A 25033-nucleotide genomic window follows, 5' to 3' on the forward strand; every position below is an offset into this window, starting at 1 on the left:
ACACACACAAAAGGACAGGGGGTCACAGGACAAACATATATAGTCCTGGTGCACTGGCCAAGTGGGTGTAAAAGAGTAGCTTGTTCAAAGTCTTGTATGCTCGTTAGAGCGGTTAGGAGAAAATACCTGTTCCCAGGGTACAAGGGGTCTGCCGGCAGACTTACCCATCAATGCCGTGTTGCGCAATCGGCATAGGCGGGATCTCCACATGCATCGACTAGTTTCGCCAAACAGGCTTCTTCAGGATGGTGTGTGTGGTTGGTGCCCCTGCAGGCTGGGGTTTAAGTACGTTTTTCTTGTCCTCCAATTGGTTCTTTCCTATACGCCCCAGTATGGGCGTCAGGCAATCTTATGCTGTCTTATTGTGACTTCTGCCCTTGCGTGGGCGTGCTTTGATTTTTAATTGGCAATTATTGGTTGCTGAATAGTGGCGTCATTCCTTTCGTTCTTGTTCTCCCACTTATTTGTATTAACTGTGCCGCTATCAGCTGTGTGCGGGGGGCGGGTAGAAGAGATGTTGATGATTACTCAGCTGTGAGGGCGGGTGGGCGGCGTCACTGTGTTAGAGGGCGGGTTTGGGCGGCGTCACTTTGTGAGGGGGCGGGTAGGCGGCGTCACTGTCCGCTCCGTATCTGTCCTGTGTTCGGGGAGAGGGGCGGGGGTGGGAGCAGTGTCATATGTTCTGCCGCTCGTTCCGGCTGATATTGTATTATGTTCAGCTGTCAGCTTGGAGCCGCCCTCGCTGTCAGCTCGGGGTCCGCTCTCGCTGTGCCGGTATGACGGCTTTCTCCCAGGCACTCGTCTCTCTTCCTTGTTACAGGATAGATGATTGAGAGATTTCATAGTGTGGATGGGGCTCCGTTTCATCTGTGTCAACTATTAGGTGGTGTCGACAGTTACAGTGGGGGTCCATGCACTGTGCTTGTGCTCAATTTGAATAGCTTATTGACACAAGACGACGGACATAGACACATTAGGGATATGAAATACATTAAATAACTCCTAATGATATTTATAATAGGGTATGTACTCATAGTATAATTTGATGCTGAAACTGAAAGGTGAATAATTATAATTATGGAGGTATGATTTATGGATATATAAATAAAGATACCTGAATATAATGGTAATAATAGTAAATAAAAATGGAAAATAAATAAAAATAAATAGTAATAAAAGTAAAAATAAAATAAAGATAAAAATAAGAGTAAAAATAAATAATAAATAATAAAAATAAATATAAATTATAAATATAAAATAAAAATAAAAATACATAAAAATGAAAAAAGAAAATATTAGAATAGAAATCAGGATAGATATAAATATAAATAAATGAAAGTGAACATGAAAATTGAAAATGAAAATGAAAATAAAAATAAAATTAAAAATAAAAATAAATATAAAAATTAAGAATAATAATAATATTAAATTAAGAGTACATGAGAACAAAAACAACAACAGAAAACGAAGCAAAATATGAGTAGCTGCGGTTAACTTGTTGTTTGGTATGAAGTTGACGAGTGGGGTCTAACTGTGGTTGTTTGGGATGGGCCTGATGGGGGTGGCTGGTGTAGGGCGGTGGTAGCCCCTTTACTGTTTCATAGGAAGGCTGATATATCGAAGTCCACGTTCAAACCCTTGGGGGTTAGTGTTCCCATATTGTAGATGATCTTTGTTTCTTCTTGGGTTAGGGCTTTGTCTTGATTACCCCCTCTCCAGTCAATTTTCACTTTCTTAAGGCCGATAAATTTCAGGGATCTTGGGTCGCTGTTGTGTTTTTCTATATAATGTGTCGGAATGCTGTGATTGGTCTTTTTGTTGCTGATGTTACAGATGTGTTCCTGAATGCGTATGTGCAATTTCCGCTTAGTCTTTCCTATATATTGAAGCCCGCAGGGGCACTCCAACATATAGATCACCCCCTCGGTATTGCAGGTTACACGGTTTACCTGGTGCCTGGATCCCTGTACACGCTGCTGGGCACTGGAGAGAGGTGAGAGGCATTGTGGAGGACTTGCTTCCTTCACAGTGACAGCAGCCATCTTTGGATCAATCACTTTCTCCTCACTGTTAACCCCTCTACCATGGGTCCCACAATTTAAACTTCCCCTCAGTGTCAGTGTGTGTGTGTGTCAGTGTGTATGTGTGCCCCTAGAGCCTGTACAGTGTGTCTCAGTGTGCCCCTAGACCAAGCATTCCCAACCACGGTCCTCAAGGCACACCAACAGTGCAGGTTTTGTAGATATACAGGCTTGAGCACAGGTGACTTAATTAGTATCTGAGGGATTCTGATTAAACCATCTGTGCTGAAGCCTGGATATCACTAAAACCTGCACTGTTGGTGTGCCTTGAGGACCGTGGTTGGGAATGCTTGCCCTAGACCCTGTGCATTTTCCACCCTAGGCTTATACTCGGGTCAATAAGTTTTCCCATTTTTTTGTGGCCTCGGCTTATATACGGTAGGTAGAGTTGAGTATCATCCGCATACAGATGATACTGAAATTCAAAAGAGCTGATTAGTTTGCCAAGGGATGAGATATAGATTGAGAAAAGCAGAGGACCTAATACTGAACCCTGAGGTACGGTACACCAATTGATAGAGGTAATGAAGAGGAGGTGAAATCAGAGAAACAAACACAGAAGGAGTGGTTAAATAGGTAGGATGAGGACCAAGAAAGGTATTTAAGACCTAGTGGTTGTAGTGTTTGTATGAAAAGTGTATGGTCAGCAGTGTCAAAAAGCAACAGAGAGCTCTACAAGAATAAGTAGTTAGTAGTGGCCTTTAGACTTTGCAGTAACCAGATCATCCACAACTTTAGTCAGTGCTGTCTCAGAGGAGTGTTAGGAATGAAAGCCTGACTGAAGTGGGTCCAAAAAGTTGTGCGAGATAAGAAAGTGTTTTAGGCAAGTGTAGGCAATTCTCTCAAGTAGTTTGGAGATGCATGGAAGCTGAGAGATGGCATGTTAGTTTGAGAGAGAGCTTGGGTCAGAATTGTGTTTTTTTTTTTCAGAATTGGCATAATAATTGCATGTTTGAACAATGAAGGAAAGATACCAGTAAAGAAAGAGAGGTTACAGATTTTAGTTAAATTAGTTTAGTTAATGGGATGAGCACAGGATACAGTCTTCTACTGTATGTGAGGAAGTCCATTGGACTGTGAGATTTACTCCATTTACGTGCAACTTTCCTTGAGAGATCTTGTTGGTGTATTGTTAATTTAGAGTGCTACAGTTGGCGTCTAGCCCTACGTGGAGTGTGGAGGGTAACTGGAGCAACTTCATCAAGTGCTGTTTTAGGAGTTAAGTTCAGGTGTGATACCGCCATCTCAGGAGTTGTGATTGAAGAAATAGGTCCAAGCTGTTGTTGCAGAGAGGAGGAGAGTTCTTGAAAATTATTTTCACTAATATTTTAGTGGGCTTGAGGTGGATTGAGGGATTTCAGTGTCTTTGTTTTTAAAGTAATAGAGGAGAGCAGGTTATGATCTGAGAGAGGGAAAGGAGTATTGGTGAATTCAGAGACTGAGCATAGTTTAGTGAATACAAGATCAAGGCAGTGGCCCTCCCAATGAGTAAAGGAGTCAGTCCATAGGGAGAGGCTGAGAAAGGAGGTTAGAGAACGTAGTTTGGAGAGGGGTAAGGATCATTTTATAGACAACAATTAGGTCAACAAGCATTAGGTCGACATGCATGAAGGTCAACAGGGTCATTAGGTCGACATGGAGAAGGTCGACAGTCAAAAGGGTTTTCACTTGTTTACCATGTCGATACAACAAAAAGTGCACCACGTCCCCTTGCATGGCATGCTTCACTCACCATGCTCTGGGAATGGTACCTCGCTATGCTCGGCACACTATTTTATTCTCCCACCATGCCCTAGTGGATGGTAGGGCATGAAATACCACCTGTCGGCACATATCTGCTCAAAAAAAGTGGAAAAGCCCATGTTGACCTTTTGACTGTTGACCTTCCCGATGTTGACCTAATGCTTATGTTGACCTAATGATCCTGTTGACCCCATGTTGACATTCAGTCATGTCGATCTTCATGCATGTTGACCTAGTGGTGCCGACCTAATGCTTGTAAACCTACTGCTTCTAAACCTAGTGACCGTATCCCATTCGGAGGCATGAGCAGCAGATTTTGTGCTATCAATATCAATGTTGAAGTCACTCATGATGATGGGTGAGATGTCAGAGGATAGGAAGTTAGGGAGACAAGCAGAAAAATCTAGAAATCGTGTGGGTTGCCCAGGTGGGTGATAGATAGCTGCAGCACGCAACAAGAAAGGAGTGTAAGTTCTGATAGAATGTACTTTGAATGATGTGAATGTGAGTGATGGAACTGGTGTAAGAACTGTGTATGTGAAGGATTGGCATAGTAATATTCCCTCCCCACCTCATTTACAGTACCAGGCCTGAAAGTGTGTGTAAAGTGGAGATCACCATGTGATAGTGCTGCAGGGGAGGCTGTGTCTGATTATTTGAGTTATGTTTCTGTTATAGCCAGCATGTTGAAGTTGTTTGAAATGAAGAGGATGTGGATAGATGTTAATTTGTTGCCAACAGAGATATTGCTTTTCATAACCCTTTAAAATAAATCCATCTAATATAACCCTCTGATCGGCATATGGCTTGACCATCCTAGTGATTTCACTTAAGAATGTGAGGGAGTATCCCAAATTTAACCATTCTATTGTGAAGGGAATGTAATTAAGTAAATTTTGGGTTGTGAATGTCCTAACTTGCTGCCAAAATTTACAAAGTAGAGGGCAGACCCAAAAACTAAGTCTGCTTCTGGAGTTTTACATTTAAGGCATTCGTTGCAGTCTGTGTCTTCTGCCAAATGTTGTAGTTTAGGTGAGTAATTTGCACGGTGAAAAATATTCAACAACATCTCTTGGTATTGTTCTGCTGGTTAGCGTTGAATTAATAATGATTTTAACAACAGCGCGCATGTCAGGGCAGGAGAACTTGGCAAACATCGGTTCATACCCTACTGAGTAGTAAAATTATCTATTTGAGCATTGAAAATTCTATAATGTATAGATATTGCTTTTTTGGCAGCTGGGGGAGACCTCAATACCCCATCCAAGGTGTTTGACAGATCGGGTTCAGATAGGCTTTTCAATACTTCACTAAATTTATGTTGCATTTGAGGGAATGCTATCGGATAATCTTTTAATATGGGGAAGACTTGATGTGCCATTGAGAATGTTTTTGGCTTGCTATTAGAATAGTCAGCTAGACAGTTCATATCCTTTACTCCTTCCCGATGAAACGTCATGAATGGAAATTTGACCTCCCCATGCTGGAAATTTTTATCATCCAAAGTAAAAAAAAATTAGTGTTTTATATGAGTGTAGGGCGTTTTTCTGTCTAAGTGTTCTTCCATAGTTGTTACACTAACCACAATAAGGGGTTCTCTCTGTGTTGCATGTCTGTTTCTGATTCATGAAGAAAATAAATAAAATTTTCCTTTTCCAAAAAGTTATTGTCTAGATTGGTGTCTGTTTAGATTTACGTATTGTTCAGCCAATCTCTTAATAAAATTAAACAAACTTGTATGGTTGTAAGATTGTATATTTGGACAACCTACACCTCCATTAAATTTTGTTTGCTATAATTGCTAAGTAAGATAGGTAAAGATTGCATGACCTATAACAATTTTGGGAATGTAATTATTTTAATCAGACTTATTCTACCTAGATAAGATTGCATTAAATGGTTTCCATTTTTCCAATTAATTTTTAATGAGCTGAATTGTCTCTGTTATGTTTGTAACTCTTCTGGATATTCAGTTAGTTTTATTCCCAGATAAGTTATAAGCGATTTAGCCCATAAGGGGTCTGCCTCATCCTGGTTTAGCTATACCCGGCTTAAGATATAAACCTCTAGATATTTCAAAATTTACTTGGAACCCCAAAATCTTTCCAAATATTGTAAACAAATCAAGTATTGCCCCTAAAGATTTGGGTTATTAACGTAAATGCTGATGCTCTACCAAGATCCTATTTTGATGCCTCAAAAATGTATGTTTGTAATAAACAAAACAACGGGTCATTGGAAAGAGTAGGGGAGAAAATGGGCACCCCTGTCTCGTGCAGTACTTTTATGTATCCGTAAACTTAGTGCACATCCCTCATATCCTTTTTTAAAAGTGCTGCATATAGAAATCATCTATACATTTGGGACAGAGGTTTGAAAGCAGCATTTTATAATCCGCTATAGGACATATAATAAATCTTGATGCATAGTGTGGACCTCCTTCAGGCGCCTGAAAGGAAATTGCAGAAATAATTGTTTTTTTCTTTTTTTTTGGAGTAGTGCATTTCTTTGCACTTACATCAGTGTTTTCTTATTCTGTCTTTAAAAATAGGACATACTTTTTAAATGTGTTTAAAAGGGAATGAAAATATTTTTAAATATTTTGCAATGGAAATCTCTTATCTTTCATCAGTTTAACACAAACATTAATGGTTTACTCTATACAGGTTTAACGTTCTCTTTAACATTTTTCTTTGCAAATCAATGGTGGGATATACAGAGGAGTTTTCATTTATGTGTTTAGCTTAGTCATGTTTCCAGCAATTGTTGTAACTTCACACTCTATTGAACTGCATAGTTAGTGGAATAATCCGAACAATGGAATACAAATATCCTATATTATAATCTATAACTTTTTATTCTTCACTTTTGAGAAAATATTGTGATCTTCTATCTCTGTTTAAATAATCCTTCTGCAGACCTGATTGTAAATTCTGCATCCACTACATGCGTAGAGTAATCACTTCTGCAATTTTTCAGCAAACCTCCAATCTGCTTCTGCTGAAACAATCTGTGGAAGGAATATATTCAGCTGTGGAGGGGGAGGAGGATTGATTAATGATATTGTAGTGGAGGAAGGGGAGGAATATATTGATGACATTGTTGAGGGCTTTTCATATTGTGGCTGGGAGATGGGAACAAGGATTTCTAATCATTTATTGTTTCACATGAAAAAAGTAAGTTCCTCTTACAAATCAATACCAAGCCCTGGAACTGAGCCAGATCTGTTAATGAAAATTTTTGGAAAAGCCAGCACTATTTTCCAATAACCAACACTAGGCTGAAGCAGTCAGGGGAATACAGTGTGCATCCTCTGCCATCACATTAACCATACCCAAAATGGCTAGCCCTGGGATAAAATTCCTCCCCATATTCATCCTATATTCACCATCACCCTGCCCGCTGTGTGTTGGTGAATATGGGGTTAATGGTATGTTTAATATTGCTCTTTACAGGAGGCCCACAGGTGCCTGTATGCTGGGACATTAAATCTTTGCTGGCACTTGTAGTGCCTGTATGGCAGGAAACGAAGTGCCTGTATGTCGGGACATTAAAAAATTCCTGCTGGCACTTGTAGTCTGCCTGTAAAGACAATATTAAAATAAAGACAAATAACTTAATGTTGCAGTAATTTATTAGAAAGTGCCTTCAACTTTGGAGTGTTGTCATTTAACGCTTTTGCGTGGATGTTGCCTCCCCAGGACTTCTAGCATCTTAATCGGGCTTCTACACCTCAGGGTGGTGAGGAAACCTTCATGATTTTTGTGCATGATTGTCGTCTCAGATAGGAGCCCCTCTCAGCCATGCCGCCAGCAGGGAGTGGGACAGGGCTGCATCACTTCTGGGGAAATGGGGCACGCACGCGTCTCGTGCACACACCCCCTTCCTGGCGCACAGTGTAAGACAGCAATGGCGATAACATCGTCTGGAGCCACACTAATGAGAGTGTCTCCATCTGTACTTCCGGCATCTGCTGCTTCAGCAGCTCTTGCTTGCTCCTTCCTTACAATCCTTACAATTATACCGACAGTCACACTGGTTGATATTACCTTACTCAAAGGGACAAGGTAGATGATTGGCTAGCTGTAGCCATATTGAACCTTAAAAATGACTGCACTCTGGTGACTCCAGAGTGCCAGCTCCTGTTGAGTGGCAGGAGCTTGGTGTGGTACTGTAACATTACATGCAGCTCCCAGTTGCTGTCCTGTAACTGCAGCTAAAGCATTGCTTGGGGGCAGCCTCAGAGTGACGAAAAATGGGTTTTGGACCTTGTGGACAAACCACCTCTGTGACACCATGCCCACTACTGCGAAGCTACGTCTCATTTTCCACATTCTCAGAGTGCCACACCTGGTGTCATAAGGCGAGTGACAGCCCTCAGTACATAGCCCCCTAGTCTGTAAATGTGTTTTGTATTCCTTCATATTAACTGCTATGACATCTAAGTTCCCAAGATATATTGTTATTATTACAGCTAATGGCTGCAAAATATCTTGTTATTGTCATCTTCTTGTTTCTCTTCCTGCTGCTATGGAGGATGTTTCAGTACACATGGAGTAAAGTGGTATAGAGGCGTCAGCACTTAATTAGCTACATTTTTAGTTAAAATAAAATGCTCCTCCTGTCTAACCCCACCTTCATTTTTCATTAATTGCTGAAGGAGGAGGTCAGCACTGAGTTATGTAGGGTACACACCAGGACGACCCGCTCACGATGCACATCGTGAGCGGGTCGTCAGTGTCTCGTCCGACCCGCTCACGATGACGCGGGGGGGCACGACCCGCTCACGATGTGCACCGTGAGCGGGTCCGATCCGATGGCGACCCGCACCCGGCTGTATGGTCGTAATTGAGATCCTACCTGCAGCAGGTAGGATCTCAATAACGACCGACCGACCCGCGGGACCGCGCATCGGATCGGTATCGTCCACACCAGGTCAGAAAAGGGCCCAATCAGCACACAATCTACATCCAATTGATCGGAATTGGATCTAGATTGTGGGGATCGGGCCCTAGTCGTCCTGGTGTGTACCCAGCATTAGCTTAAGGAAATATTTTTTCTTTTTTTCTATATGGCTCAGATATTGTGTGGAGTGTGGTCCCCCTCCTTGCCTTGACAGGCTCTTCAGTAGGGCAGAGTTGGACTGGAAAGGCTGAGTGTTGGCACCTTCATTACAGTCATAAGACATGGAAGGGAGTCACAGGCAGTAGCCAGAGGGGGGATAAGAGCTGAGCAGAGAAGGTGGGAGGTGCAGCAGTGAAGTCCACAGGAGAGGGGACACGGCATGCCGCTTGCACACCACCAGCAGCACATGGTGTTGATGCCAACATGTGATTACTCAGGAAGTGGGACTGGACCAGACCATACATCTATACAGAGAAGTTGTGGCTGGATCATTTGCAAAAAGTGTCACTCTCTCCCTAAAATAAAGGGTTAACAGTAGAGGGAGATGCACTCAGTGTCTACTCTGAGGAAGAGGGCAATTCGCTGAGGTAACATCTGGCTAAGCTAGGGACAGCAATTAGCCACAAGGAGCAACCCATGTGAAATGGTTCAGTCCAACAGCCAATGAAAGACTTTTTTGAGATTACTGATTCATGCTGGAGAATTATATTTATTTTACTCCGATATATATTTAAATTGTGTTTGTATGTATGCTGTATATTATATCAGTATAAAGTCCCTCATTCTGATCTGTTCGGAAAGGGGCAAATTCTGACCCTTTTTGATGTTTGTGGCTCTGTGCATGTGCATGGTCTATTATGTGCATGTACAGGCCTCCTTCGCAATTGGCTTTGGCGACTTGCATATTCGCTGAGCCATTTGCATACATCGGGGACGGACAGGGCTTGCCCATGGGAACAGCCAGCATTTTATCGGTGTCCCCATGAAAACGCTGGCCGTTGCCATTTTTACGCGTGTGGGCTGATGCCTGCCAGAGGCGTGCGGCTGACGTCACAGGATGTTAGCCATTCACCCCATCTTCGGACAGGCATGCGCAATTAAAATTAATTTCAGACTGACTTTTATTTGCGAAGGCGGGAGAAATCATTCGATAGTCAGCTACCATCGATTGATTTCTCCTGCAGTGAAGGCATGCGAAGGGATGTGTTTTCATTACACCTCCCATCGCAAGGTACCAAGGGGAATCCGCAGGTATTCGGCGGGGTGGTGGGCGGCGTCTCTGGGGCTCGGTAAGCGAGCTTTGCAGCTTACCGAGTAAACCAGAATCAACCCCAAAGGCTCAAGATCATCACATGAGACAAATATCCATGTGGACAACTATTGGGAATAAGCCGTGCCCAAAGTGTGGTACAGTAAGCATAGCAGAGTGCCCAAATCGTGCTGAGCAAAGCAAGCCTGCAAGGTACCCTTTACATTACATTGTAATGTTCTGAACAAGTTTAATGATGTTCCTGAAGTAGGTTGGTTATGCTAACCCAGGGGGGGTCCCATGTTCTGAACCTGAACCAAGTATAATTCCCAATAAGATTGTGGAGGAAATAATACATTATTACTAGTTCACACACATGCTGGTTATACTGTTTGTAATGAAATGCTGCATGGGTTAGATACAGTGGTAGCCAACCCTAGCCCTCGAGAGCCACCAACAGTTCACATTTTCCAGACAACCTAGCTTCTGCACAGCTGCACTCATTATTCGCTGACACATTTTAAAAGATCCACAGATGGAGCTAATTAGCTCACTTGTGATTCTGTGAGGAGACCTGCAAAACATGCACTGTTGGTAGCTCTCGAGGACTAGGGTTGGCTACCCCAGGGTTAGAATCATTTGCACAGTTAGAGTCTCTGTTAGAAGGAAATAATTGTCTGATTATTATTATTTATTTTTTTGTATTCATCCTTTTAATTTTGTTTCATCCTGTCAGATAAAGACTGATTTCACTGAAGATAGCACATCTATTTACAGCTAGAGATGATATTGCTTTCTTTGTGGAATTTATGTATGACTATCTGGACCGGGAGTACTGCTATTGGAAAATTGGGTACTCTTTACCTAAAAGGGCGGCCATTGCGGGCATCGCATGTACTAAAAAATCGCATGCGATGCGACCGACGCGATGACCGCGATTTCCCATAGGGAACAATGTTAAATATCCCAATTGACCCGATTTCCTGTTCAATGTCCCAATTGACCCGATTTTCCATAGGGAACAATGTTAGGTACTTGTTTCCTAGCACGGCCACAATCGTGAGTAATCGTGTCCCTTACTTAAGGGACACGATTACCCACGATGGACCCGATTTCTTTTGAAATCAGGTCCATTTTGCCGGCTAGGATAAAATATCGGGGGCATCGCGTCGGTCGGGACCATTAACATTGGTCCCGACGCGACCGACGCGATGCCCCCGATATTTCCATAGACTTCAATGTTAAAAAATATTTTAACATTGAAATCTTGTCGGGAAAGGTAAAATATCGGGGGCATCGCGTCGGTCGGGACCATTAACATTGGTCCCGACGCGATGCGACGCGATGCCCCCGATTTTTGCATAGGATTCAATGTTAAAAAAAATTTTAACATTGAAATGGTGTAAAAATGTCAAAAAATGTGAAATGGGTCCATATGACCCATTTCACATTATAGATGTCCCCGTCGTCGCCCCACGATAGACGCCAACCCGAAGCGTGGCGAGCGCAGCGAGCCCGCGAGGGGCGGCGGTACGCGTCCTCCGACCTTTTCATGCCCTACTATCCACTAGGGCGTGGAGTGAGAATAGAATAGTGTGGCGAGCGCAGCGAGCCACCGAGCCCGAAGCGTGGCGAGCGCAGCGAGCCCCGCGAGGGGACGCGGATACCTTCACAGTTATACGCGTCCCCTTGCGGGCTTCACAGGTGTCCGTGGCGACGCGGACACCTGTGAAGCCCGCGAAGGGACGCGTTTACCTGTGAAGGTATCCGCGTGCGCTCGCCACGCTTCGGGCTCGCCACACTATTCTATTCTCACTCCACGCCCTAGTGGATAGTAGGGCATGAAAAGGTCGGAGGACGCGTACCGCCGCCCCTCGCGGGCTCGCTGCGCTCGCCACGCTTCGGGTATGCGTCTATCGTGGGCTGCTGTTTACGCGCTTCAATTTGGGGGGGTTGGGAATTTTTTTCATTGAATACAATGTAAAATTGGGTCCCAGGGACCCAATTTACATTGGATTCAATGAAAAAAATCGGGTCAAAAATCGGTCGGTCGCGTCGATCGCATCGCATGCGACCAAATCGCATGCGATGCGATCGACCCGATTTTTTTCAGCACGACCACCCCGATCTTAATCGGTGTGGCCGTGCTAGGAAACAAGTACCCAATGTTAAATGGCCCACAGAGGCCAAATAGGCACCCTAAAGTGTGAAATGGCCCCCCCAATTGTTAACGCCACCCCACGATCAACGTCAACCCGAAGCGTGGCGAGCGCTGCGAGGGGCGGCGGTACGCGTCCTACAACCTTTTCATACCCCCACTATCCACGTCGGCGTGGAGATGAGAATAGAAAGTGTGGCGAGGGCAGCGAGCCACCGAGCCTGAAGCGTGGCGAGCGCAGCGAGGGGACGCGGACACCTTCACAGGTATACGCGTCCCCTCGCGGGCTTCACAGCTGTCCGCGTCCCCTCGCGGGGCTCGCCACGCTTCGGGCTCGGTGGCTCGCTGCGCTCGCCACACTTTCTATTCTCAACTCCACGCCGACGTGGATAGTGGGGGATATGAAAAGGTCGTAGGACGCGTACCGCCGCCCCTCGCGGGCTCGCTGCGCTCGCCACGCTTCGGGTTGACGTTGATCGTGGGGTGGCGTTAACAATTGGGGGGCCATTTCACACTTCAGGGTGCCTATTTGGCCTCTGTGGGCCATTTAACATTGTTCCCTATGGAAAATTGGGTCAATTGGGACATTGAACAGGAAAATCAGGTCAATTGGGACATTTAACATTGTTCCCTATGGGAAATCGCGGTCATCACGTCGGTCGCATCGCATGCGATTTTTTGGTCGCATGCGATGCGACTGACGCGATTTTTTTTTCCCTAACGATGCCCACGATCAAAATCGTGGGCGCCTTTCTAGGTAAATAGTACCGAAAATTGTGTAACTAGGCAGAGACAGGGCAGTATCCAGTTACCTGCAATCACTGATCATGGGTATTTGCCTCACTTGGGGCAATTAATTTAGCTCTGATAAACCAGCACATGCTGCAGCGTAACTGGGATTTTGTTTCACATACAATCAAATCCCTGAAAACAGCTCCATTTTTGAGCAAGAATGTTGCCGCCATGGCCAAAACCTACAGGCTTCATTGAACCTGTATGTTTTCAGGTTAAATTGCTAATTAGCATTAACAAAATTAAATTAAATAAATGGTGTGACAACATATTGTTGCCAAAAAGTAGAATATTTTTAGAATACATATTAGAGACTGGGCAGTTATGGAGAAACATAGGCTGTGCATCATCATCATCATCATCACCACACACACACACACACACACACACACACACACACACACACACACACACACACACACACACACACAGGGTGCAGGGGATATCCTGCTGGGGCCTCGGGCCCCCCCCAAGGCCCAGACCCCATAGCAATTGCATCCCCTGCACCCTCTATAGTTACGCCACTGGATGTCAGCATGCATTACCATGGAGGTCCAGGAACAGAGCATTTTCTCCCTGAAGGAGAGGGTCAGGTAGGTAACTCTGATATACATATACACACACATCTAGCTATACCCCATAAAAGCCTATGGGCTTCTTATTCCGAACCCCGCCGCCCCCGCAGGGACCCCTGCCACCCTGCAACGCCTCCCTGCCGACCCCCCCCCCCCCCCTCACTGTTGTCCGGACAATATAATGCTGTGCTGGCCGGACCAGTGGCCTCCTCCTGCTTAGCCCCTACATCCCCTTCCGGCTGCAGGTAGGAGGAGGCAGAGCCATGTCAGACAGCCAGCAGCCGGGTTAGGGAGGGAGGGGGAGCCACTGGGGACCCGTCACACATCACTGGCCACAAAGCAAAGGACAGTTCTTAAAGCAATGCTTGTTGCACATTTGCAGCTGTGAAATAAATGCGTTGTTCATTTTGTAGATGTACTGTTAAGTGAACAACAGCTGGACTTCGTTCATATATGGGAAATTAAAGAATTTTTCATACAGCTTCATTGCTACTTATGTATCTTCTAGCCTGATATTGTGCAATAATTGTATGTATGTATATAAAAACATGCGCGAATGCAACGTTGTGTCCATATTTCAAAGCAATCATGAAGAACTGTCAGAGATTTATGATTTTGAACAAGCGAACATTTACATTTTAATTTATATAGATGACTAATGTGCTCACTAACACCAAAACGTGCCATGACCTTGGTGGAGGAGGACTGTTGCCCTATCTACTAATATGCCTATTGCTGCTAAGTATTTTTATGCTTTGTAAGCGGACTCCTCTTTTTGTATATGCTCTTGTTGGTCACTATGCACTTTAAATAGATGCCATAAAAATCTTGTTTACAAATCTGATGTTGCTGGCTGCTAGTTTTGTATTTTTGCATAACTCCACTTACTTTAGCACTCAGAAGCAGGATCAGTTATTGTGTGCAGCGTATCCTTTTTTTTTCACTAAACACACATATATATATACATATATCTCTACAGTCCAATAACGAGGCGGCACTCGTTATTGGACTGTATTACTGAGGGATTACCACGCTTAAGGAGGGCACCGGAGCCATTTACCCCTTGGGGACAGCGGTAGTACCGGGGACCAACAGCTCTCTCTCTCTATCTATCTATCTATCTATATATATATATATATATATATATATATATATATATATATATATATATATATATATATATATATATATATACTGTAGCTGTATTAAGGGAGGTGCTTTGGGGCAGCTGTCATGGGGCCCCCACACATTAGGGGCCCCCAGACAATAGCGTCACTAGCAAGGGGTGACACCATGCCAGCACTCCCTGCAGTCATGTCTGCAACCTCCCTCTGGCTGCAGCTATAGAGAAGTATGCTTCTCCTTCCTGCAGCTGCAATGATTGGCTGCCTCTTTACCACTCTTAATCGCTGTGTAATGAAGTGTCCGCCAGATGGAGAAAGAGATTTAGCTGGTAAGTACCATAAATCATGTTTTTCTTTCTGTCATTTTAGGTACCCCTGGTACATGTCCTATAGTCCGCGAGTGGTATGTGTACCCTGGAAATCCACTGCGGCAGCCAGACTTTGTTCCAGCACTACCACTTTACACACCAGGTAAGATGTACAGTATGTGACAGATACATTGATCAACATAATATCATTTAATTTCATAAAAGTTTAACTCTACATCAGTTGTTAACATAGCAGAATATTAACAAATATATAAGTTAAACGCTGAATGATCATTTTTATCAGTCACTGCTTCAGTAAACACAAATATAATTGTATAATAGCAGCTTATTGTCTCCACACATAGATAGTATACTGCAGGTCAGTGGTTCCCAAACTGTGTGCCGTGACACCCTAGGGTGCCTTGGAGGACATGCAGGGATGCCCTGGATTGGTGGTCCATGAACAATTAAAACATTTTATGGCCATTGTATTAGGCGAATTGTGAACAAACAGAAGTGAATCCTGTACATTACCACATACTATTTATTTTTATTATATTTATTAACAGTTCCTAATATAGCTTTACAGAGACTATTTGAAAATTCCCATATCAGTCCCTTCCCCAGTGAAGAGTACAATCTATATTCCCCACCACATGTACATGCACACACATTCATTCTTTGGTTAATTTTGTTGGGAGCCAATTAACCTACCAGTACATTTTTGGATTGTGGGAGGAAACCGGAGTACCCGGAGTATACCCATGCAAGCATGGGGAGAATATACAAACTCCTCACAGTTAGAACCATGATGGGAATTGAACACATGACCTCAGTACTGTGAGGCAGTAATGCTAACCATTACACCAACCGTGCTGCCCATGATAATGATAAAGATATAAACATGTTACATAAGATTTTCTTAATTTAATATATTTTTATATTGGAGGGCCAAACTATGGCCCTCCAGCTGTTGTGAAACTACAAGTTCCATCATGCCTTGCCAGAATTTTGCTATTAGGGCATGCTAAAACTATGGCAAGGCATGCTGGGATGTGTAGTTTCACAGCAGCTGGAGGGCCACAGTTTGGACATGCCTGCCCTAGACATTGCCCGATTACTCCAAAATGCACTCCACCTTATGGAGTAGTGAAAGACAGTACATCCAGCTTTATTTTAATCCACCTATGTATGTATTTGATCAAAGTAAATATACTATATTTACGAGTTGCAAGAATTGCTGTTGTCTAAAAATTATTATTGTATGTGTGTAGATGGAACGCCAACCGCCAGGAGCCTCTGGCTCTCTGAAGAGCCTGACATTCAAAGACAACGCTTTTACACATGCCTGGCATGTTTCCATGTAGAAAGATGGACAGAGGAACTCAGTAGCCTTAGTAGCTTGCTTGCTGCTACATGCTGCCTACTTGTATATATTGCAGTGCAGGTAAAGTTGTCATTTAAACTTTGTATTGTTATTAATTATTACAGATATTTAAGGGGGGATTGAAGGGGGGGGGGGGGGGGGGCGGCGTTTCATCCACATTCAAAGCTGAGAAATTTGCAGCTTTTCGCATGGTCCAGAATAAGGTCCTAAGTGTAGTCAGCCATAACATGTTTGATCTAGACACTGTCGTCCGGATACGCCCAACGATTTGAGCAGAATTACTGATTTATTCAACATCAACACATTCAAATAAATGTTTTTCTGAGAGTAACATTGCAAATGTTATTATAGTTTTTACGTATACATGGATTATTTTTTAACATGTGGCCACTTTATTATGTACACATTACTAATCAGAGCTGTAACTAGACATTTTGGTGCCCTGTGCCAGGAAGAGCATTGGTGCTTCTTCCCATCCACATATTAAATAGTTTCAGTATGCACATAGGGTTGCACACCAAAAAAGAGGGTGTGATCTCGGGAAGGGGAATGGCCACATAATAGTACTCCTAATTCTAATTATGCCACACTTTGTTAGTGCCCTTTACACATTATGCCACATGGAAGTAGTGCCTCACATGTTACACCATACAATTGTAGTACCCCTTTCTACAAGTAAAAGTCTTGCTGTTGACTTGCTGTTTCCAAGGACCTGTTGCTTTCAAAGCAGAAAGACATAGGTTTCATCCAAGACCCTATAAATTTCAGATGCAGGCACCTGTTTCTCAGCAGCACTTCAAGGCTGTTATCTGATCGCAGTCCAAACTTCTTCTCAAAATGGGCAAAACCATGTTCACTGCAGGTGGGGCAGATGTAACGGGTGCAGAGAGAGTTAATTTTGGGTGGGGTGTGTTGAAACTTAAATCTAATGTGCAGTGTAAAAATAATGCAGCCAGTATTTACCCTGCACAGAAACAAAATAACTCCCTCAAATCTAACTCTCTCGATACATGTTACATCTGCCCCTCCTGCAGTGCACTTGGTTTTGCCCATTTTGAGAGCCAATTTGTACTGTGATGAGATCTGAATAAGGGCCCAAGTCCAAGCATGCTCTATCATCTAATGTCTGTCAGTGTATCCTGGGACATGTTGTTCCCCAGCATTACTTCTCTCCCCTCATATTGATGCAAATCCCCATACAATCAAATTTTAAATAAAAATAATAGTTTGGGGAGTGCTTTATTAGGAAATATTTAATGGTTCTACATTAAATATCAGTCTACAATGGGTAAATGTTAAACTCCTGAATTTCTCCTTGAGAACACCCAACATTGCGTAAGTCCATCAATTAGGCACACTTTTGAATTAATAATGTTGTATTACATTTAAAATTCAACACGGTACATACATTTAATAACATATAGCAATATTTAGACTCTTCATCACCCTTAGGATGTAAACCTAGTTATAGATCACTGTACACCCAATGCAAAAAGACTTCTTTAGGGGTGTTCAATTGTTTGTAGTGACCTTTCTTTTCAAGTACTTGTACCATATAAGTATCAGTAAATTTCAAATTTATAGTGTAGAAGGGTTAAAAATGTACCTCTTTATACACTTGATATAGAATTCTCAATAGATTGAATCCAAATTAACTTGTATCCTCACAAGACTGGGAGATTACATGGGTAAAGTAACTATGATTTAATTTGGATTCAGTCTATTTGGAATTATTTTTATTAAGTGTTAAAATAGTTCAGTATATGTGTTTTTATGTGTGTGTTTGTACAATACATGTACAAATGTGCCCTCCTACATCTGTGCTGCAGTCAGGATAAACGTACCCAAGGTGCATCATTTAGCAAATTTTTCCCAGAAAAATGCATCTTATTCACAAAGGGTTCATAAGCAGATCCTTTGTTTGTTAATGCTGTCAAAATGGCCAGTCAGTGCTATTTTTCCAAGATTCTGGGCGAGCAGGAAAGATGTGTTGTACATCTTTGCTTCAGCCACACCGAACAGCCACTCTTGGCGCATCAGGTCGGATGACATTCTGTTATTGTTGGTAATTTTTTTCCCCCTTTCCTGATACAAGTGTGTCTTAAGGCCTATACACACTGAGTGACTTTGCGCAGCTCAGTTTTCTAGTTTGAACTGCTTTCAGCTCAAAAGCCGCCCATGAGGAAATCAATTTGCAACTCACTCACAACCGAATGATTTCCCCGGTCTGTGCAAGTGGGCATAACTCTGACTCTTCCACCAGTCTGCAATAGATACAGGTTCATCAAGGCTGCCACCCCCTCCTGTCTGTCAAGTGTTTCTCCACAATGGGGTTATTTTCTCGGAATTGGAGAGAAAAAAACGCAATTAGACTGTTTCAATATAACATCTATACCATAATGACCTGTAATTAAGGAACTTCAAATTCTATTAAGTATCAAGGATCCATTATGAACACCAATCAGTGACTTTTGGAGCTAATTTAATCCGGTAATATCAACCCTTTAGATATTTAACAGTGTGGGCTTACAAATTTATTGGTGTGGTATGTTTGTATTTCATGTTTTTATCATATTTGTCTTTTATTAGTGTAAATGTTATATTTGTGCTGATTTTTTATGCTTTTAAATTGATTATTCTATCGATTAAATCATTTATAGATCAATACAGTGCACTCCCATCCTTTTTGTTTTTTTCATGCTGGTTTTGTGCTAATGGGATCAGCATAATAATTTGCTGATGCTGTGGCATTGTTTAAGCCAGTGATTCCCAACCCTGGTCCTCAAGTACCCCCAACAGTGCATGTTTTCCAGGTCACCCAGCAGGTGCACTCATCATTCAGACACATTTTAAAAGATCTACAGGGGGAGCTAATTATTTTGCCTGCGATTCTGTGTGGAGACCTGGAAAATGTGCACCGTTGGGGGTACTTGAGGACCAGGGTTGGGAACCACTGGTTTAAGCTAATGTTTTTATTTAATTAATCTTCGTTGCTCCCAATATACTTTTGGTATAAATTTTTGGTCATCAAGACCTTAGCTGATGTCACAGACCCTCCCTGAAAACGCCTGGGCACACCTGCATTTTCCCTTACACTCCCAGAAAACCATCCATAAAAGGTGACTTCCTCTCTTACCATACTGCGGGCGGATTACTAAAAGAGAATTTTCTGTTTTTTGCCGTTTGTCATCGCTCATGCACAGTAATTTTTTAGAACAAGCCAGAAATCACTTGTGATATCTGGTGATTTTTTTAGTAACTGGAATGTGTGATTTTTTTTTAGTAAAAGTATGATTCTTTTTTTGGTGGGTAATATGTAATAAAAAAAATGGTGTGGGGTCCCAAACCTGCCCATACATAACCAGTTTTGGTTTCTCAAATACTGGGCAAAAATTGAATGGGGTCTGTCTATATTTAAGAACCTGGTAACGGTCCTGGTTCCAAAAATACAGGGGACAAAAATAATTGGGTCCCCCGTATTTTGCAACCAGCACTGGGCTTCAACAGCCAATGCTGTAATTCCACAGCCAGGGACACTTTTTGAAAAAGGTCCCCTGGCCATCACATTAACACCCTGGCTGGTCAGTCCAGCCAGGCTGGTCAGTCCATGGGGGGAGCGGAGACCTCCCAGTAAAGGGGTCCCCTCCAGGCTTTCCCCATCAAGGACTGTCCATCTGGATACCATACTGCACCGCAACGGACCACCAAAAACACTCAAAACAGCTGTAAAACATTGTTTTTATTTATTGAATTATATTACGTTATTATTTTTATGGCCATGCGCATGTATGTATTACACACTTAAACCAGACACATTTCCTCACATCTCCAAGTGCTTTGTCTCTATCTTAATGCTAACTTCATTACAAAGCTGCTGGAAAGCGCAATACACCTATTTTTTTTATTATTTTTTTTACAAATAGTCCAGGGGTTAAAACGAAAAAAAAAAAAAAAAATAGTCAGATGCGGCTCCTCAATCTTTCCCCTCAACTTGGTTGCCAGTGTCCATTGTAGCGATTTTGTGCTGTTTTCTAAGTGATCTGACCAGATTGCTTAGAAAGTAAGTATTTCTCAGGCTAACCTGTATAGATAGCTCAAGTACTCTTCCCTGAAGCCATGCATTTCATGGGGATGCAGTCATTTGGTCTACAGCATGATGGTAGAAAGTCATTAGGTCGACAGGGGTCTAGGTCGAAAGGTCATTAGTTCGACAGGTCATTAGTTTGACAGTGTCTAGGTCGACATGGGGTTTTTCACTGTTTTTTGAGCCGACATGTGCCGACAGGCGGTATTTTATGCCTTACCATCCACTAGGGCGTGGTGGGAGAATAAAATAGTGTGCCAAGCGTAGCAAGGGGATGCGGTGCACTTTAAACTGTGTCCATGTCGACTGTCTTGACATTCAGGTCAAAAAACAATGAAAAACCCCATGTCGAACTTTTGACTGTTGACCTAGACATTGTCGAACTAATGACCTTTCGACCAAGAACCATGTCGACGGTTTCCCATGTCGAAATAATGACTGTTGACCATCATGCCGTAGACCAAATGATCCCAACCAATTTCATGTGCTATATGGGACTCCTGTGTGGGAATCATTTTCAAACAAAACAGTGATAATAAATGTGTTTTATTTCTTTCATTTTGGTAACAGACATTTTTTTAATCATTAGGTGAACAGTTTGAGCCTGACCGATATAGAAGCATTCCTAGCCCAAGCCTTGTGCCTTCCAGGGATATCTGCATCCCAGCTAAAAAGCCTGCAGGTACAGACACAGTGTATTATTTATTTAGATCTTCTATATTAACTTTGTGTTGACCTTGAATTTCGGAGTACCATACCTCCCAACTGTCCAGATTTTCACTGGACAGTCATGATTTTTTTGTGACTGCCCCACATCCTACCCGCAGCCAAAAGTGTCCCGCTGTGGAGGGTAGTTTGGTGTTCCACTTAGAGCAGCAGTGAATAGACACAGCATCTATTCAGGTAGACAGATGGCCAGGGCGCATATCCAGCAGCTCATAGAGTGCTGGCCATCCACCAGAGTGGCGAAAACAGAGCATGGCCTCATGATTGCAGACATTCCTGTGAGGCCACACCCCTTTATCCGAGCCCATGCCCTTTTTTCGTATCCTCTTGGCAGGGATGCATGGGAGTCCCAACTTCGGATAGGACAATGTGGGGAGATGGTATGGAATACCATCCAGTTTTTATTGTCCACTGATAAATGTGAATTAAACAAATGTAAGCATATAGCAGTTTTGATACGCAAGAATGAATTGATCGAACATTTGAGATGGGCCAGTAAAATGCTTATTATATACACAAAGATCAAAATCAATAATGATTGTTCTCTACTGTACTTTGTATATTTATTGTAAATGACAGTCCTTTTTTTAATGTAAAGTTTATAATCAAAACATTAAGCATAATTAGAAGATGTTTTAAGGTGCCCATACACAGAGCGATGTTCTTCATACTATTTGTACTAGATTGCAACATATCTAGCACAAAAAGCATGCAATGTGCTACAGCTACATGTACGGGCTGCACATACTTTTTGTGCTGTGTGATGTGATGTGAGCAGGAGCACGCATCTCATTAGACCCGAAAAACGCACCATGTATGGGCAACTTTAGAGGCATTTTGATAATGGTGTAAACCAGAGGTTTCCAAATGCAGTGCTCTTGGTTTTAAGTGTATCCATGCTTGGCTACAGGTGACTTAATTAGTATCTCAGTCAATTTTGATTTAACCATCTGTGCTGAGCCATAGACTTACTTTAAACATGGACCATTGGGGTGCCTTGAGAACCATGTTTGGGAACTTCTGGCATAGCTTATACAATTATCTGGAAGATCATCTTCCAGATCTGGCTAGTTGGAATTAAAATTTGGTAATGGATGAGGGCAGTTGACAATACACCATTTGCTCTCCAATGCTTTAAAATGGACAAAACCAGTAATTCAGCCAAATTGGTTACACAGTGTCATGGATTTAACCACATTTTGGATTTAACATTCCAATGAATAAATAGTAACAAATGGCATAAAGAAAGTCCTGATGTCCTCTCACTCGTGATCAATTTCAAACATAAATAAACATAAATTAGTTAAATTAATCAGTATTTTTGCAGATCAAAACAAGACTTAAAATTAGAGATAAGCAGTTCAGATCTAATTGCTTCTTATCGCCAAAATTATCCAAGTTCGGATTTTTCTGATTGCCTATCGGCTGTCACATGTTTTGGATAGCCAATAAGATCCCACTTTGAGAACCGAGTAAAATTGTGTTAAGGTGGCCATACATCAGAAAGACCCGTCTGATTGTGTCCAAATTCCCTTCAACTCCCCGGCAGTCCTTGGTGGTTTTTGGACACATAATGTACTCACAATCTGTCATACAATCCATCTGTTGCATGATTGTATGATTGAAGCTTCGTTAAAATAGGGGGCTGGCCTACTAGGATCAAAAGGATAAGAGTATCAAAAATCCATTTTTTTATTTATTTGTTTAATTTACAGGTTGTCAGCAACTACCAATCTGCTCACATCTCCAGTGTTATGCCATTATTAACCCCTTCCTGACAGAGCCAGTTTTTGCGTTCCTGACAGAGCCCTTTTTTTCAAATCTGACATGTATCACTTAAGTGGGGATAACTTTTTTTTGCTTTTACTTATCCCAGTGATTTTGAGATTGTTTTTTCGTGACACATTGTACTTCAAATTAGTGGTAAATTTGGGTCGATACAGTCTGTGTTTTTTTGTGAAAAATACCAAAATGTCGTGAAAAAATGGAAAATTTTGCAATTTGCAAAATGTTAAATTTTCTGCTTGTGAGACAAATAATCATACCACTCAAAATAGTTAATAACTAACATAGACCATATGTCTACTTTATGTTTCCATCATTATTTCAACTTCCTTTTAATTTTTTTGGACACTAGGAGGCTTACAATATGAATAGCAAATTCTCAAATTTTCAAGAAAATTTCAAACACTGATTTTTTTAGGGACCAGTTCAGTTCTGATGTGACTTTGAGGGACTTGTATGTGAGACACCCCCATAAATGATACCATTTCAAAAACTGCACCCCTCACAGTATTCAAAACAGCATTTTGGAAGTTTGTTAACCCTTTAGGTGTTTCACAGGAATTAAAACAAAGTGTAGGTGAAATTTCAAAATGTCATTTTTTTTGCAGATTTGCAATTTTAATACATTTTTCTAAGGAACACAGTACATTTTACTAGAGAAATGTGACTAAAAATTGATTCCCCCAATTCTTTTGTTTTCATAAATATCCTATATGTGGCCCTAGTGTGCACGTTGACCAAACCACAGGCTTCATAATAGAAGGAGCACCTACTTGATTTTGGAGCCTCCTTTTTATGAGATTATTTTTTAGGCACCATGTAGGTTTCTAGGCACCATAAGATGCTAAAATTTAGGAACCCCCCCACAAGTGACCCCATTTTGCAAACTACACCCCTCAGGGAATTCATCTAGGGGTATAGTGTACATTTCAAACCCCCAGGGGTTTCACCAATTGTGGTACAACTGGGCAGTGAAAATGAAAAATTAAATTTTTTACACAAAAATGCAGTTCTGGCTCAAAATTTTTCATTTTCAGGAGGTATGAAGGAGAAAAAGCACCCCAAAATCTGTGCCCCAATTTCTCCCGAGTACGGCAATGCCTCACATGTGACCAAAAAATACCATTTGGGTGCATGGCAGGACTCAGAAAGGAAGGAGTGATTTTTGGATTTTGCAGCTCAGATTCTGGTGGAATGTTGGTGGGTGCTATGTTGCATTAGCAAGACCCCCCAAGCACCAATACAGTGGAACCCCCCCACAAGTGACCCCATTTTGCAAACTACACCCCTCAGGGAATTCATCTAGGGGTATAGTGTACATTTCAAACCCCCAGGGGTTTCACCAATTTTGATACAACTGGGCTGTGCAAATGCAAAATTACATTTTTTACACAAAAATGCAGTTCTGGCTCAAAATTTTTCATTTTCACAAGGAATGAAGGAGACAAAGCACCCCAAAATCTGTGCCCCAATTTCTCCCGAGTACGGCAATGCCTCACATGTGACCAAAAAATACCATTTGGGTGCATGGCAGGACTCAGAAAGGAAGGAGTGATTTTTGGATTTTGCAGCTCAGATTCTGGTGGAATGTTGGTGGGTGCTATGTTGCATTAGCAAGACCCCCCAAGCACCAATACAGTGGAACCCCCCCACAAGTGACCCCATTTTGCAAACTACACCCCTCAGGGAATTCATCTAGGGGTATAGTGTACATTTCAAACCCCCAGGGGTTTCACCAATTTTGATACAACTGGGCAGTGAAAATGAAAAATTACATTTTTTTACACAAAAATGCAGTTCTGGCTCAACATTTTTCATTTTCAGAAGGTATGAAGGAGAAAAAGCACCCCAAAATCTGTGCCCCAATTTCTCCCGAGTATGGCAATGCCTCATATGTGACCAAAAAATACCAGTTGGGTGCATGGCAGGACTCAGAAGGGAAGGAGTGATTTTTGGTGGTGGAATGTTGGTGGGTGCTATGTCGCATTAGCAAGACCCCCAAAGCACCAATACAGTGGAACCCCCCCACAAGTGACCCCATTTTGCAAACTACACCCCTCAGGGAATTCATCTAGGGGTATAGTGTACATTTCAAACCCCCAGGGGTTTCACCAAT

The 25033-nt window shown here is 42.3% G+C and overlaps 1 protein-coding gene across 7 annotated transcripts in view; it reads left to right on the forward strand.

Annotated features, from left to right (window-relative positions):
* The window catches only part of FAM120B (family with sequence similarity 120 member B), a 224095-nt gene that overhangs the window by 52832 nt on the left and 146230 nt on the right, over nt 1-25033 (forward strand). For 6 of the 7 annotated variants that reach the window (XR_014471647.1, XM_083176370.1, XM_083176373.1 and 3 more), the window contains exons 4-6: nt 14997-15098; nt 16210-16382; nt 20996-21088. Coding sequence is in view for 6 of the 7 variants with exons in the window: in XM_083176370.1 (XP_083032496.1) it covers nt 14997-15098; nt 16210-16382; nt 20996-21088 (368 nt within the window). In the remaining variant the exon portion in view is untranslated. The remainder of the gene's footprint in view (nt 1-14996; nt 15099-16209; nt 16383-20995; nt 21089-25033) is intronic. The other variant, XM_083176375.1, reaches the window with a different exon arrangement.

The sequence above is a fragment of the Crinia signifera genome, chromosome 3, assembly GCF_055691185.1.
Source record: "Crinia signifera chromosome 3, ASM5569118v1, whole genome shotgun sequence".
Lineage (NCBI taxonomy): Eukaryota > Metazoa > Chordata > Amphibia > Anura > Myobatrachidae > Crinia > Crinia signifera.